Source organism: Pteronotus mesoamericanus, unplaced genomic scaffold, assembly GCF_021234165.1.
Source record: "Pteronotus mesoamericanus isolate MK-2021 breed Mesoamerican mustached bat unplaced genomic scaffold, CSHL_Meso_final contig_182, whole genome shotgun sequence".
NCBI classification, from domain to species: Eukaryota; Metazoa; Chordata; class Mammalia; order Chiroptera; family Mormoopidae; genus Pteronotus; species Pteronotus mesoamericanus.
This window is the reverse complement of record NW_026555078.1, coordinates 21,615,350-21,631,122: the sequence shown is the minus strand read 5'-3', so window position 1 is coordinate 21,631,122 and position 15,773 is coordinate 21,615,350. Positions and strand designations below refer to the sequence as shown.

The 15,773-nt window shown below is 37.7% G+C and overlaps 1 protein-coding gene across 1 annotated transcript; it reads right to left on the bottom strand.

The window, feature by feature from the left end:
• Positions 1-1,910: 1,910 nt before the first annotated feature.
• On the bottom strand, positions 1,911-15,647 carry ERH (ERH mRNA splicing and mitosis factor). The gene is made up of 4 exons (XM_054567373.1): positions 15,542-15,647; positions 12,871-12,958; positions 8,159-8,279; positions 1,911-2,380 (listed from the first exon to the last, which is right to left on the bottom strand). The coding sequence occupies exons 1-4, from the start codon at positions 15,542-15,544 to the stop codon at positions 2,278-2,280; spliced, it is 315 nt and encodes a 104-aa protein (XP_054423348.1). The 5' UTR covers positions 15,545-15,647; the 3' UTR covers positions 1,911-2,277.
• Between the last annotated feature and the right edge of the window lie 126 nt (positions 15,648-15,773).

Sequence of the window (15,773 nt, the reverse complement as noted above, 5' to 3'; positions counted from 1 at the left end):
ACCATTATGCTTATAAATATTCCTTCTTCTAATGTATCTCTAACAAATAGAGCAATATTTATTAAACAGTTCTTATATTAACCCTGATTTTTATTCCAAACTTCAAAAACAGCCTGATAAAGAGTGGGCCATGCTGATATGAAGCTGATGGCATAGTAACTGCCCTGCCCCTTCTTCCAATCCAAAGCATGGCCTGCTTTCAGGAGAGTAAAGAAGTCTGCTCATCCCTTGCTGAAAGTAAAAACAGTTCACCACCACGTACACCCAGCAACAAGAGTAAGATACACAACCTGTCCAAACAATGCCTAAAACATTTAGTGAGTTGCTAATATATTTTAAGCCAGAGAACTGCAAGTGAAGTGAGACACTTAAGATCTCCCTTTCATACTCCTAGGATCTCTTAGGTAGAATGCTAAAAGCAAGCAGCAGCACAGCACTGCCAGCGAACAGTTTAGAAATTTCCAGGTATATAAAACCTAGTGTTAAGAGAATCAGGAATTTTGTAATTTGGTATGTTTCACCTTTACATAGGAGCAAAAAATATCACTTTATAAACAGAAAACAAACCTGCTTTACTTGTGGGTGGGGAAGCCATGCAATCAATACCCCGACTTGAACATGGGAACAGCGGCTATAGCTTGGCCACACCACTGTTTCATCAGATTTCACCTTGACAATTAAAAGGCTACTTCTCCTCTTCTGTATAATACTAGACAGTTAAATGTGTATTTCTCCATATTTATCCCAGTCATATTCTTCCTTAAACCTTATACAATGATTCAAAATATGGCTCCCCTCCTTTTCACTCTCATCACCCAACATCTAGGACCCAGGCGTTTTCTCGCATTCCACAGAAAACTCTACTTTCCTTAGTTAAGTCCAATATCAGAAACTGTACTGTGTCTAATAATCAAGGGATTCCATTCCCTCCAGATTTGCTCTACAGTATTAAAAAAAAAAAAAAAAAAAAAAAAGGCTAAGATCTGTTAGAGAAAACTGTATTAATAAGACAAGTGAAAAGTAGGACAATCTGATTTTGGATCTATTTCTTTTTTAAAAAAGGTTTTATTTATTTTTAGAGAGAGGGGAAGAGAGGAAGAGACACGCTGGTTTGTCCCCTCTCACACAAGCCCTGACCAGGAATCAAGCCCACACAACCTTTTGGTTTTATGCGACATTTCTCCAACCAAGTGAGCCACACCAGCCGGGGCAGGCACCCTGATTTTAATAATCCTTTGATACAGTGATGACATTAACAGAATAAATATTCTGTAAAAAAGGTGAGCACCTAGAAATACTTAAAATTTGGTTCTGCATAAAACAAAAGAATGCAGAAGTGACAAGGGGACAAGGGGACTATAGGCACTCTTGAAGTCTCCAGAAAACCTGCAAAACTTCCACTGCATAAAGATATTATTGGCTATCAGTCACAATAGCAGAATCAGGAAATGCCCATACACTTGACTGGAGATACAATATAGTGTATGTTCAAGTCACGAAATGACCACACTCTACATTAAAAGCAAGATTATCTTGCACTTTTCTGTGGTCTCTCCCTCATACTTTACACTGCCATACAAGAGTGGTAAGCAGCATTTAGCTGCTGAAGGCTGTGTGAAGGGCACAAGGAACTCCCATAGCAAGCAAAGCTAAGGAACTAACCTGGCTGCTGCTAACCAGCCATGCCACTGCAAAGTCTTCTGTAACATTTGTGTCCACAGTAGGTACCAACCTTGGATTTACAAATGAGATCTACTTACAAGGCTAGAAAAGTAAGGTTAAACCTTTGAGTTTCAAATAAATCACAGCAACATTGAAATTCTGTAGCAGTCTATCAGTTTTGAAGCTGATAATGTTTCACAAAAATATTCAATGTTCAGAGACAAAAAAAATCACTCAGGGGAAAAATATAACTAAAGAACATTTATTTATTTTGCACTAAGACTTTATCTTAGGACAGAACTAAACTGTGTCACCACCCTCCACCCCAACTTTAGGAAGGGTTAGTACAGTAAATGTTATAAAGCAGTATGAATTATTACCTGACAGAGAAAAACCCTTCAAAATCATCATAACAATGTTTAAGTAAAAAAAAGAAAAGGGGGGTGATGGGAGTTTCCAATTGAACAAGGCCCTCACATTTCATCTAACATGCGCAATCCTGACTAGCATGTACCAAAATGGAACAGGTTACTATAATACAAAACTTCCACTACAGATCGCTGTACACACCTGTGTTCCATGCCCACCCCCAACCCTCTAATGCTTCCAGCACAACTATTTCCCGGCCTGTTGGGCCTGCCGACGAAGGAGCACATAGATCTTCTCTTTAATCCAGTCTTTGTTATAGGGCTGGTATGTCTGGGTATCAGCTCGGTAACTGAGGGAAAAAAAAGCAGTAGGCAATGTTATAATGGTCAATTATTGTCATTAAAAAAAAAACAAAAAACAAAAAACCCAAATTATAACTGCCCAGTCATGGCACAGATATACACATCTTCATACATGAACATAATAAAAATGTAAAACAGCCAATTATGTAACTGTTGAATTTTTAAGCAAAATGAACTTCTTATCACCTAGTACTATCTTATAGCAGAAAAAGAAACCAAGGCCTTCAGATCTTAAGTTAAATGGTCAACCTGTTTATCCACCTACTTCTTTAAAGAGTATGACCAGAAACAGCGTGTTCTCCTGCATACTATTTTTATGGCACCTTTTGTAACTAAAACACAAAAACCACTCACCAGTACAATTTCAGATTTGCTAAATTTATTTTGAATTAACTAAAAAAACCTTTAAAAACATATAACAAAAAATATAGTTATTACTGCCATAGACTTCTTTCCCAAAATGTATCCACATTAAGAAATCTTCTCACCTATATTTTAAGATTTGCTTTTCAAAATAATAAATGCTAGAGGCCAATGGAAAATTATTAGAAGACATAACAAGCTCCAAAATGGCTCTTATATGAGAAGGGTCAGGACTAGCATTAGCAATGAAATTCCAATGGGACTCTAGGGCTTTAGGAGTCCAAACTATCACTTAATAGCAAATCACTCAAGATATCTTTAGAGGACTCAAAAAACAGAAACATTCACCTGACCTACAACTGAAATCTAGCCGGGCAGGAAATAAATTCGTTTTTGGGGTATAAAAAAAACCCCCAAACAAATCCTAAAAGACTGCACAAACATAAGGCACATCCCAGTGTTTCAAAGCCATGTGCACCATCTGGTGGAAACACTGCATGGCATCTGAGAGGCAAAAATGCAGTCTGCCTAAAAGATAATACCTTAGGGATACTGTAGGACAGAGATTTTCAAACAGTGTGCTGCAAGAACTTTAAAACATGCAATACCTGACTATTTTAGTCAGGCCATTGACCCCACTTCCCTTACAGATTGTCAAAGGAAAAATGACAACAGCCAATACAACGATAGCTGTCCAAAGTGAATGAATCAAAATTATACCTATTTCTTTGTCAGATCAGCAAAAAAAAAAAAAAAAAAAAAAAAAGGTATTATTTCCTGTGCCACCAGATGAAAAAAGTTGAAAATTGCTGTCCTAGGAAAACAAAATATCTAATTTATCAATTATTGTTTCATTTTATCCAAGTTTCATTTTTTTAGCTTCTCAGCAGAAAGTTACATAAATACTGTACCTATTAAGAAGTTGCCAACTGCTGGGTGTAGCTTTAAGTGTTTATCTGAATCAACTCACTTAATCCTTTTTACAACCCTGCGAGAGTAGATACAATTATTATCCTTTTATAAAGGAGGAAACCAAGGCTTAAAGAAGCACAGCTGCTTATTATTAGCTAAGTGACTTTGGGAAAGAGGTAGAAGCTTAAACACTCCCAAGCAGAGTCCTCCTTACTGTTAACCGATTTTTGGCAAGAGAAACAACACCCAAAGGCATTGGCACATTATTCCCCTGAATGGTTTATTAAAAATGCACAAGCTTTCTACTTTTACAAAATGTTTAACCAAACAGGAAGAAACATTTGGGTTTTTACAAATGTCCTTTTGTTACAATAAGAAAATTCCAAAAAATAAAACAATTTTCTTTAAATATCCTCTTTTCATGCTTCCTAATTAGATAAGTATTAATCTAGTCTACTTTAAAGTATGGGAGAACAGACTACAATATTTATATTAACCCAGGAAAAGAACTCAAAAAGGAACAATTTTTCAGAACAGGTATATGTGGGTGGGAAAGTCTTATTTAGACCATTCTCTCCCAACAAGATCACTTTGGCAGTGAACATTTAGGAATCCATCAACTTGCAGGCTATTTTCCAACTTAAGAAAAAGTAATAAGGCTTTCTTTATGGAAAGCTGTGTGTTGATGGTTGTTAACTGGTGCTTGAAAATGACACAATTAAATGTTACATACATTTATAAAATCCCAAGCTGTTGGCACAGACCAATCGTTTAGCCTAGTGTTACGCTCAGTGAAGGCAGGTCTATAAAAGCAGCATCTGTGGGAATGAGTGGTGAAATCAACCACTGTCTGCACTGCTATTGGTGTCTTCCTGATTAGGGGTACTTCCTCATCACAATAACTAAGGGGTACTTCCTCATCACAATAACTAGGGATAAAAATGTCCCTTTTGTTTCTAAACAAAAAACACCCTCCGTATTCAAAAGGCTGTGATTTTCATCATATAAAAAGTCCTATGTCACTGTCAAGTAAACTTAATAGAAACAAGTACAAAATTAATTTACAAACCAAAATTCTACTCAATTCCTGGTCTAAGGAGTAAACAGCCTAAGTCACAATCCCCAAATAAGGAGAGGGGCAGGATGTGCTTGCTAACTGTCATAAGAAGTGTCATGACAATGGGTGGACTTTGTGGAAACAATACCGTATTTCTCCTGAATATTCAAGTAACAAAAGGGATATAATAAAGTCATATGGGAAAGATGATTCTAAATCATAAATTTGATTCTTCTGAAAGTTTTCAGAGGCCAAAAAAGTTTCAACATTATAAACAGAAACAAGCTATTATTTATAATTTTTCAGACAGACTAATGATGATGCAAATACTAGAAATCATTTTAGCATGCTAGAGGTAGTTTCTGGTTTACATTTAATGACAAAGAAATGTTCTGTTGTTATTGACATACTTAAGAGTGGTGTCTCTTAAAACTATTTTTTCTTTGTGTAATTTTCACTGTGAAAAAAAACCCAGCACAACACCTCTTCATTAGTTAACAGTACAATTTAACTTTGTTCTGGTATTTAAAATTTATTATCATTTGAAATGTGGCAAATTTTAAAGAACCAATTGACTCACTGTAATTAAAACCAAAACCCTGGCCTGACTGTCAATCTGTTTAAAAATGGAGTTCCTGCTATCTAGCTAACACTGCTGTGCTAAGCAAGCACTGGATCCTCGCAGGGAGTCAGTCCTGTGAGGTAAATTTATCTTGATTTTCCAAATGAGAAAATTGAGCACTAGCAATACTAAGCTAACTTGACCAAGGCAGACAGACAGTGACAGAGTCAGCATTCAGACTGAGCTATGACTGCTTCCGAAACTCCAGCTAACTCTTAACCACCACCTCTCAAAAGGTGACTAAAACATGATCCTTAGTTTTAAGTAACTCTCCCTCTGTTGAGAATGAATGCCATGTCTCAAAGCCTCAGGATTAAGATACCTGATGTCTCAACAAGTACTTTTTATAAAATCAGAGTAACAGCCATTAATTTTAAAAATAAAGTCAGCAATTCATTTAAAAAATAAAGTCATGGTATGCATATGAACACTGCAAAATTTAGCATGACGTAAGTCAGATTCTTTCACTTTTGTTAAACCATCCTACCAATTCAGAATATAGCTGTAATGTAAACACAGGAAAAGGAAAATTACCAAGAATTTCCAAAAGCTATACCTCAAATTATATGGGTGACATGCATTTATACAACCAGTATTTACTTAGTATTAACTACGTGCCCGATACCATTCTAAGCACTGGGGATACAGCAGTGAGTAAAAACAAAGCTCCCTGGTAAGTATGTGTTTTCAGTGATTTCATATCCAGTAGGTAATTCTGCCAACATCTGAGCCTCTTAGTTCCTCAAACTCTTCTCGTTTAGTGATCTTATCTCTTTCATTTCCTTGGCATGTATTTCCTTTCATATCCCTTCACCTTGTCATTAACAGCAACTTCAATATCCCAACTGCAAGCATTTCACTGTTTGATCACTACTACTTCCCAAGAGTCCAACTTCAACAATCCTTTGACCTCCCCCTGCCCCGGGACCTATAATTAATTGATCATACCTCTGTCTCGACCCCACCCCAACCCCAATTATATTTCATGGTCATTCAGTCCGTTGTACAATACTCCCTTGCATATGAGGTCTGTCTGGAAAAAGCCCAACAATTGTTAACGTAACTGTGCGGTATTGATGTAACCTGGCAGCCAACAAGTGACTGGACTGTGTATGCATGAATAATAACAACTTCACTGCACTAGTCAGTGGGGGCGGTAGAACCTTTGAGTGAGCATGTGTATTGTGTGGCCATTGCATTCAAAATGACTGAGCAAGTAGGGCAGCGAATCTGCGTCAAATTCTGTTAGGCTTGACCATTCCTCTGTGAAAACTATACCAGTGATTTGGAAGGCTGTGGCTATAGGCAACTGGTGATTGGCGGCTTTATCACTATAAGCCTACTCATGCATTACATCTTGTACAGAGGTTTTTGGTGAAACATCAAATCACCCAGGTAACTCAGCCCCTCTACAGCCCAGATTTGGTGCCCTGTTACTTCTGGCTTTTCCCAAAACTAAGATCTCTTTTGAAAAGGAAGAGATTTCAGACCATTAATGAGATTCAGGAAAATATGATGGGGAAGTTGATGGTGACTAGGAGAACTGTGTGAGGTCCCAGGGTGCCTACTTTGAAGGGGACTGAGGCATCATTGTCCTATGTACAATGTTCCTTCTATCTTCTTCAATAAACATTTCTATTTTTCATGATTACATGGCTGGATATTTTGTGGACAGACCTCATATACCCTCAACTCTCTATATTTGCCAATTCCTACCTATAACCATCAGGTTAAGAGTGACTGGAGAAGAACTCATTATCACAATGACTTATTTCATTTAAATCCATTATTAGATACCCCATAAATCACATTTCCCTAACCTTTTCGCCCTCCTAGATTATTTCTTTCCTCTTTTCACAAACCTTCAACACCTTTCTCTTCACCCTTACCTCTCAATGGTATCCATCGTTCCAAATTTCCTGATAGCTAAAACAATCAGAAAACAATTTCCCCAAACTTCCACATCTGCCTGCACTCCCCACTTTACTGTTAACAAACTGTCCAAGATCCTACCTAAAACTATCAATTTCTCCCTTTCTACTAGATCATATACCATCAGCCTACAAACTCACCAGTATTCCTCCCACCTTCTTTCTTCCTCCAGCTACATCCCATTCCTCCGCTCTCCTCCTTGCTGGCTGCCTACAGTTCCTCTCATCTCATGAACATAGTAACTGCAGCTTTGTTGGCCTCTCATAGTTCTGAGCTTTTTATATTAAAATTAGGACCTACATATTTTTCACCACTGAAAAAACATATTTACTTCTAGCTCAGCCGTCTGGCATAGAAAAAATTTTAACTTGAATTTCTGAGAACAGAAAACATATGGGTCTAAAAATCTCATTCTAACATACAAAAATATACATGGTTAACACAGGGTAGGATTAAAATTAAATTCCATGTCAGTCCTGCATATATTTACATTTTAAAAATAGTGTCATGGAGACAAAATAACCTTAGTTTTAATCCAAAGCCAATTGTTTTAGAGACAAAGACTACAAGGGAAGAAAAACTAAGAAAAAAGACCGTTTAAGGAACAAAGAATCAGGACTCTGAACTTCTTAATTAGCATTCTCTCTGTATACTAACTATATCAATTAACAAAGTTCTTTAGATTTTCCTGTGCCTTTATCTTTATGTTGCCAACTTAATTTATGAGCCATATGTAAATGAAATACTAAGTATTACCTAGTAGTTAAAATGCAAAGATCAATGTCAGGCACAGAGCACGCTCCTAATATTATAAATCACCTCAAACAGATGCATAAACAATAGAAAAATATGTTAAGAGACATAGTGGTAAATACTTACACAAGACAGCTGAGGTCTGCCAGATCGTCAATAAAATCGAACAACTGGCTGATATCATATGTGATAGAGGGGCTGTTGGGATTCATTCTCTTCAGATGTTCTTCATACATTTTACAAACGCCTAAGAGAATGGGGGGAGGAGGGAAACCAAGATCTTACAATTGCGTATTTTGGATATTCGTGTTTTACCTTGGTATCACAATACATATTCATAAACTTGGGCTGGGAAAAGAAAGTTGGTCAAATTTGTTTTAACTGTTACCACTAGGACTTTTTCAAAAATTTATAAATTCACCAAAGTGCTGGTATTTTGTGCCTTAATAAGATAAAATACTTCATGCCACTGACTCTAAAAGGACTTTAAAGATTTGTCACACAGTGGTTGAAACAGGCGAGGACACTGTGAGTCTTACCAGGTTTTTCCAATAAACAAACAAACAAACAAACATTCCTAATGCCCCAAAATAAAGAAAACCACCACTTGGGAATGATAGATGACAAATGGATGCTTTTCTATTTTGTTTTCAAATTCTGATACAATACAAAAAATACCACCACCATACACACATAACAACAAAAAACCAAAACCAGAAAACAAAACTGTTCAGGAGGAAGAAATTATCCCAGTAGAGTATCTAAGATCCTTGACTCCGGATTCAGAGACTTGACTCCATAACACTATCTTCATAGAGCTGTTGCGATTATGTGAAATAATGCATAAAAAGCATTAGCACATGTAGTAAGTATATAAGTACTCAAATATAATAAAAGACAATAAAATTATCAAAGCCACTGATAACAAGCCTCCATTAACCTAATTATCTACAGAGAACATTATTTTTTATTCGGTGACACATGCCTCTCTTGTTCCTACAAAAGCAAGCATAACCATTTCAGTCCATTCCCATTTCAAGTACAGTGGTACCTTAGTACTCATTAATTCGTGCTGGAACTTGTGAAGAGTGCTGAAACCAACAAGTACCAAACGATGAAGCATTTTCTCTCACAGGGCTGCGCCATGACTCATACAAGTTCTATCTAGCAAATGCAATGAGTCCCGAGCAAGTGCCTAGCACTATAACAGATTTTTCTTGTCATGATGCCACAGGTACAGGGTTTGATGAACTCTGAAACTGATGACTACCTATGTATGCCTGTACTTACACTGACCTACAGCTATTATTGTACTTAATAGTGAAAGACTGTATGCTTTCCCACTCAGATTAGGAAGAAAACAAGAATATCTGTTCTTGTCACTTGTATACAGCCATGTACTGGAGATGGTGGCCAGGGGGGTTTGGCAAGAAAAAGAAGTTACAGGTATTCAGATTGGAAAGGAAGAAGTGCAACTATCTCTATTCACAGATGACACGATCTCGTATACAGAACATCCTAAGGAAACCACATACAGATCTATTAGAATAAATGGGTGCAGCAAGGCTGCAGGATATAAGATCAATATACAAAAATCAATTGTATTTATAACCCCAACAATAAACAATCTGAAAAGAGCTCTCTGTATAATAGCAATCTCTCCCCGCCCCCCCTCTCTCCCCCCTCCCCGCCCCCTTAATAAAAGAAATGTAAGCCCTGGCCAATGTGGCTCAGTTAGTTGAAGTATCGTCTGGTGAACCAAAGGGTTTCGGGTTCGATTTCCAGTCGGGACACTCTATGGGAGGCAACTGATCACTGTTTCTGTCTCTCAAAGCAATAAAAAAAAGGTGTCATTGGGTGAAGATTAAAAAAAAAAAACAACAACACTGAAAACTACAAAATGTCCTGAAAGTAAAGACTTCAATAAAGGAATAATATCTGTGTTCATGGATTGGGAGATTTAATATCAAGATGGTAATATACTCCCCAAGATGATCTATAGGTTCAATGGAGCCCCTATCAAAATCAGAGTTTCTGCAGAAGTTGACAAACTGACCCTCAATTTGATAGGAAATACAAGGGACTCAGGATAGCCAAAACAATCTTGGGAAAAAACAAAAACAAAAACAGAGTTTCCTAATTCCAAAACATAAAAGTACAGCAATCATGACTGTGTCGTAATGTTTCTGCATAAAGACAGCATACAAATCAATGGACTAGATGTGAGAGTTCACAATAAACCCTTACATTTACGGTCAATTGCTTTTCGACAAGGGTACCAAGACAATTCAATGGAAAAAGAATGTCTTTGCAACAAAAGGTGCTGGGAAAACTGTATATTCACAGAGAGAAGAATGAAGTTGGAATCATACTTCACAGCACACATAAATATTAACTCAAAATGGCTCAGAAACCTAAATGTAAGAGTTAAAACTATAAAACCCTTGTAAGAATCCTCATGACTTTGTATAAGGCAATGGCTTCTTAGGTATGAAATGACCCCAAAACTGTAAGGAACAGAAGAAACAAATATGTAAGTTGGAGTTCATAAAAATTTAAACTTTTTATGCTTTAAGAAAGTGAAAAGACAAACCACAGACTGAAAGAAAATCGTTGCAATATATATATGTGATAAAGAACTGTTATCCAAAACACACAAAGGACTCCTAAAACTCAACAATAAGAAAACAACTCAATTAGAAAATGAGCAAAAGATCTTAAGACACCTTGCCAAAGATACAGAGATGGCAAAGTATTGGAAAAGATGCTCAAGATTGCAAATCTTAGGAAGCCTGCAAATTAAAACAATAAGGTACTACTATACATCTATTAGAATGGCAAAAATCTAAAACACTGACATCGCCAAGTGCTGCCAAGGATGCAAAGCAACAGGAACTCTCATTCATTGCTGGTAGGAATGCAAAAAGATACAGCCATTTCTGAAGACAGTTTCAGTTTCTTACAAAGCTAATGACAGTCTTACCATATGCTCCAACAATCATACTCCTTGCTATTACCCAAAGGAGGTAAAAACTAATACCCACACAAAAACCTGTACACGAACTGTTTATAGCAGCTTTATTCATAATTGTCGAAACTTGAAAACAACCAAGATGTCCTTCAATAGGTGAATGGATAACCAAATTGTGGGACTTCTGTACAATGGAATATTTTTCAGTGATAAAAAGTCATTTACTGTATATTCCCAACCATATTCAGGAGAAGGCAAAACTATGAAGATATTAAAAAGATCAGTGGTTGTCAGAGGTTTTGGAGGTGGGGGGAAGGAGGAGTAGGTGGAACACAGCAGATTTTTAGGGCAGTGAAATTATTCTGTTGATACTATAATGGTGGATATGAGACACTATGCATTTGTCAAAACCCACAGAACTGGCCACTGCTGGATAGCTCAGCTGGTTAGTGTCATTTTGATACACCAAGGTTCGGTCTCTGGTCAGAGCACAAACAAAAATCAACCAATAAATGCATATATAAGTGGAACAACAAATCAATGTTTCTTCCCCCCCCCTTAAAAAAAATCAATTAATAAAAAACCCCCCATAGAACTATACAACACAAAGAATGAACCCTAATGTAAAATATGGACTTTGGTTAATAATAATGATGATGATGATGATGTATCAATACTGATTCATCAACTGTAAACAAATGTACCACACCAATGCAAGGTGTTATTAATAGGGGAAACTGGTGGTGGTGGTGGTGGTGGGGATAGGGTGCGGGGGAGAGGAGATATATGAGAACTCTCTGTACTTTGTTTTTCTGTAAATCTAAAACTGTTCTAGAAATAAAGTGTACTAATCAAAAAGACACTGGGCTTCACTAAAATCACTGAAGGTTAGCACAGGGTATTGCAGAATTAAAGACCAAACATAATATGGGTAAGGCAACAACCTGAGGCAGCAGGTAAACAAAGTCTACCGAGATGGCAAGCAAGGATGTCAGCAGAGAAAGGGACCTGAAAAGAGCCTTGCTTTTCTTTAAAAATCAGAGCAGAATTTGATGGCAACCAGGAAGGCACAGTGTCAGCGATCTAGAATTTGTCTATAATTATTACAAGTAACTTTTTTCCACAGGTCTACCTATTGTTGGCTTTAAATGAACAGATTTTATGTAGAATCCAGTTAACTTTGGATAGCAATAAATTCAGGGACATGCCTAGCAGCAAAAACAGTGACTATAAAATCTTTACACAAGTCCTGGTCAGGTGGCTCATCCTGGCACCACAAGGTTGTGGATTCGATCCCTGGTTGGGGTGCATAAGGGAGGTAACTGATCAATGTTTCTCCCCCCCCATCCTCTCTAAAATCAATAAACATATCCTTGAGTGAGAATTAAAAAAGATCTTCACAGGAAAAGAACGGACAATTTGCTACAAAGGGTACAGGGCAGGTACAGCTGGCTTATGTGACGTAACAATTCAATGTCAGGATAAATGCAATCTGTGCCAATCTAATCTACGTGCTCTCATCTAATGTTCCACCAAGTAAAGAAACATTAAGGGCTAATAGTTCCCTTCAGAGTGGGGTCAGTTTATCATATGCACAACAAATTATACTGATTTGGTTGCATCTGTCTTTATCCTGTGAGCTAATTTTTATTTGTTAACATTCTTAAATATTTACTTCCTCTGCTCAAATGAACAATCTAAGATTTCTGGAGGAAAAAACAAACCCAGTTCTTGCGGTCCATAGGCTGGCACTCAATCCACTAAGCCACCCCTCCAGGGCCAAACCCAGTTCTTAAATGACATCTATTCTAATAGTGAATGTCAGGGGGAAAGACAGGTCTACCCCTTGATTAGCATATAAACTCACCTTCCATGCATTCATTCACTGATTCATAGTCAGCATAAGTTCTGCCTTCTGGCCTCTTGGTAGGCTGTACCAGTAAGATAGTGTGAGACTGCAAGGGAAAACTGTGATTTCAGTATAAGGCTCTAACTCATATTTGAGAAATTCATATCATGCTATAACATTCTTCATGGCAAATCTATTTTCAATTCTTACTGCTCAAAGACAAAAAGTAAAAATTACTAAGAATAAATGACCAAACACACAACTATAATCAAAATGATTATTTTTAAGTGGCAGTGCTTTCCTGTTACCAGCTTAAGATCAAAATATCTTCTAAACCAGTTTTAGTCATTTTTTTTTTATTGGAGCTATTTTCAGAAACTTTTCGTTTTATTAAAAGCCAAATATATTTGTTTTATAGTTTTTTTTCCTTCTTCTGGACAGATTTAGTCCTTGATTTCCTTATGGTCCTCTTTCTTGGGAGAATGACCATACAAAACATATACTTAAAAAATATAAACACATACAGTCAAATCTCAGTTCTTCACCAAGCTGTTCACAAGAGAAAACTGTCTAGGTTGTTCTGTTTGGGCTGAAAACCCTTTCATGTTGATACAATGTAACCTGGGTTCTCCAACTTAATTCATTCCATTTGCAATTGAAGAGGTAGAAGAGGGGAGGGAGGATATTCCTACTTCTCCGATCAAGGAAATGCTTGCTAAATCTGGAGAAACACAACCGTTTTATTGAGAAATATCACCCTGACAAAGAAGTAGCAAACCATGCAATAAACTTGTTCAATGACATGTAGTGTTTCACTCCAGGCAAGTGTTAAGAGGCAGGCAGAAACAATCACCGGATACGTTTTTAGTGAGAGGCCCAGTGAGCCTGAAGCAAAGGGACAAAAGAAAAAACTCCAGAAGAACAGCTCCCTGACATTTTCACGGAAGGGGACTCCCACTCCCAGTCCAAACAGTAACATCCGTCTATCCCTCCTCTCCATATTCAGTCATCAACAGCTCTCAACATTAAAAGTAAGTTCTGATGTGTACAAAAATTTTCAACTTTTTACTGTACATTTAATTTCTTTTTTGTGAAATTTTCAGTTATTCAATACATTTTAAAGTGTTTACTTACAGATTAAACAGTACATTATACATGTACTGTATATAAGAAAGGTTAAAACAGAATCATTTGGAGTTTAGAATAGATTAATTCAATTTACATTGTTTCTAATGGAAAAAATTATTCAGTTTTTGAACACTGCTTCTCAAACAGTTTCTGGAATGAATTAAATTTGAGAACCAAGGTTCTACTGTATACACAAAATATAAGTACAATTAGGCAAATGTAAATATATACTTATATATTTGTCACAATAGAAAAATATCGTGAAACATAACCAGAAAAAATTTTATACAAAATTACCTTAATAAAATTTCTATTCTCAACCAGGCAGCTATGACTCGTTCCAATTGAACGCTAATATGGCTGTGCTACAAACATGAACCCTAAATTCTCAGTAATTCTACTGAGGAAGAAATACTACAATACATACAATTTGCTCATTAGCTTTGAGAGAAACTAAACTGTATCTCCAATAAAGCAAAAGTAAGACTTTCGGACCAGTAATGGAATATGGACTCCAATTTTTAATTCTATAGGGAATTATCACTGATATTTGTCCGAGAATGAGTTGATGTGAACGGCTGTCACCTTTTCAGATTTTAATCCAAGCATTTTAACACAGTATCAAATAGTGACACAAAAAGCAGAGAAAGGAAACGCAGAGATACTGTAAAATGACTTGCCCAAAGTCACACATCTGGTTATGACAAAACAGGAACTGGAAACCCCAATTTTCTAGTTACTAATCCTCTGGGGGGGGGGCGGGGGCATTGGGTCAAATACTGAAATACATTAATTCAGAAAAGTACAATCTGAAAAAGTGCCTTCTTCACAATAGCTGCATAACTTGCTAACAGTAACTGCAGCAACCAGAAAATGAAAATTGAAATAACCTCTTAAGCTCTGGGGGCATCTGCTTTCTGTGGATTAAAAAAACAAACCAACAAAAAACCCTACCCACCCACTGCACTACTTCCCGGGTCAGATCCTAAGGAACCTGGCCCCTCTGCTGGGCCTATCTTTTCAGCCTCTACACCCAAGAGAATGTAAGTACGGGTAAGAACAGGCTTGAGGGCTGAGAGCAACGCCAAATCAGGCTTCTAAGGGTCTTGGAAAAGAGAAAAAGTTATATTTCTAAAAAAGTAGAGGTCAGAAAACAATAGGGAACAGCTGCGAATTCACTCTACAAAACAAAGACGACCTTTCCTGGCCCACATCCTAAGTGCAGTAAATTCAAACCGTTAGTTTTGGGAACAGGTTTTCAGACATTCCCTCGGCCATTGTTCCTACAGTAGGCTAGGGCGTTTGGAGGGAAAAAGAAGCATCCCTGCATGTGCCTCTGCCAAGCAGCCACCCGGAGAAAGCGCGCAACCACAGGGTGGGACCGGGATCCGGGGCCTAGTGCCAGGCCCAGCGTCTCCGCGGCGGGAAGGGGAAGGGTCGACCTACAAGCCGGAGAGCCAGGGAGCAGCGCGCTCCCGCTAGACGGGTTGTATAAAAAAGATACGGGGATGGGGTCACCCGGAAGGCTGGGGGTTCGGGGAGCCCTTCAGGTATTTCTCACCATCGCGCCAAACTCTTTCGCTGCAGCCGCCGCCGACACTACCACCTCACACGAGCTTAGCCACACTGCCGCCAACAGCCAACCCCCGCGAGAGGAGCCGCCGGAAGTCGTCACAGGCTCACCGCGAAAAAGCCTTTTGGACCATAGAGGTTCACATACTTCCGGCAGCTAGAGCAGATTCCGACTCTGTTTCAGCCATCTTGGATAAGGGCGATGACATACACAGGGAATC

Coding starts and splice junctions, on each gene's coding strand:
- ERH (XM_054567373.1), bottom strand. Junction 8,280..12,870: donor AGTGAATGAATGCATGGAAG/GTGAGTTTATAT, acceptor CCATTCTCTTAG/GCGTTTGTAAAATGTATGAA. Junction 2,381..8,158: donor GCAGACCTCAGCTGTCTTGT/GTAAGTATTTAC, acceptor TTTTTCCCTCAG/TTACCGAGCTGATACCCAGA.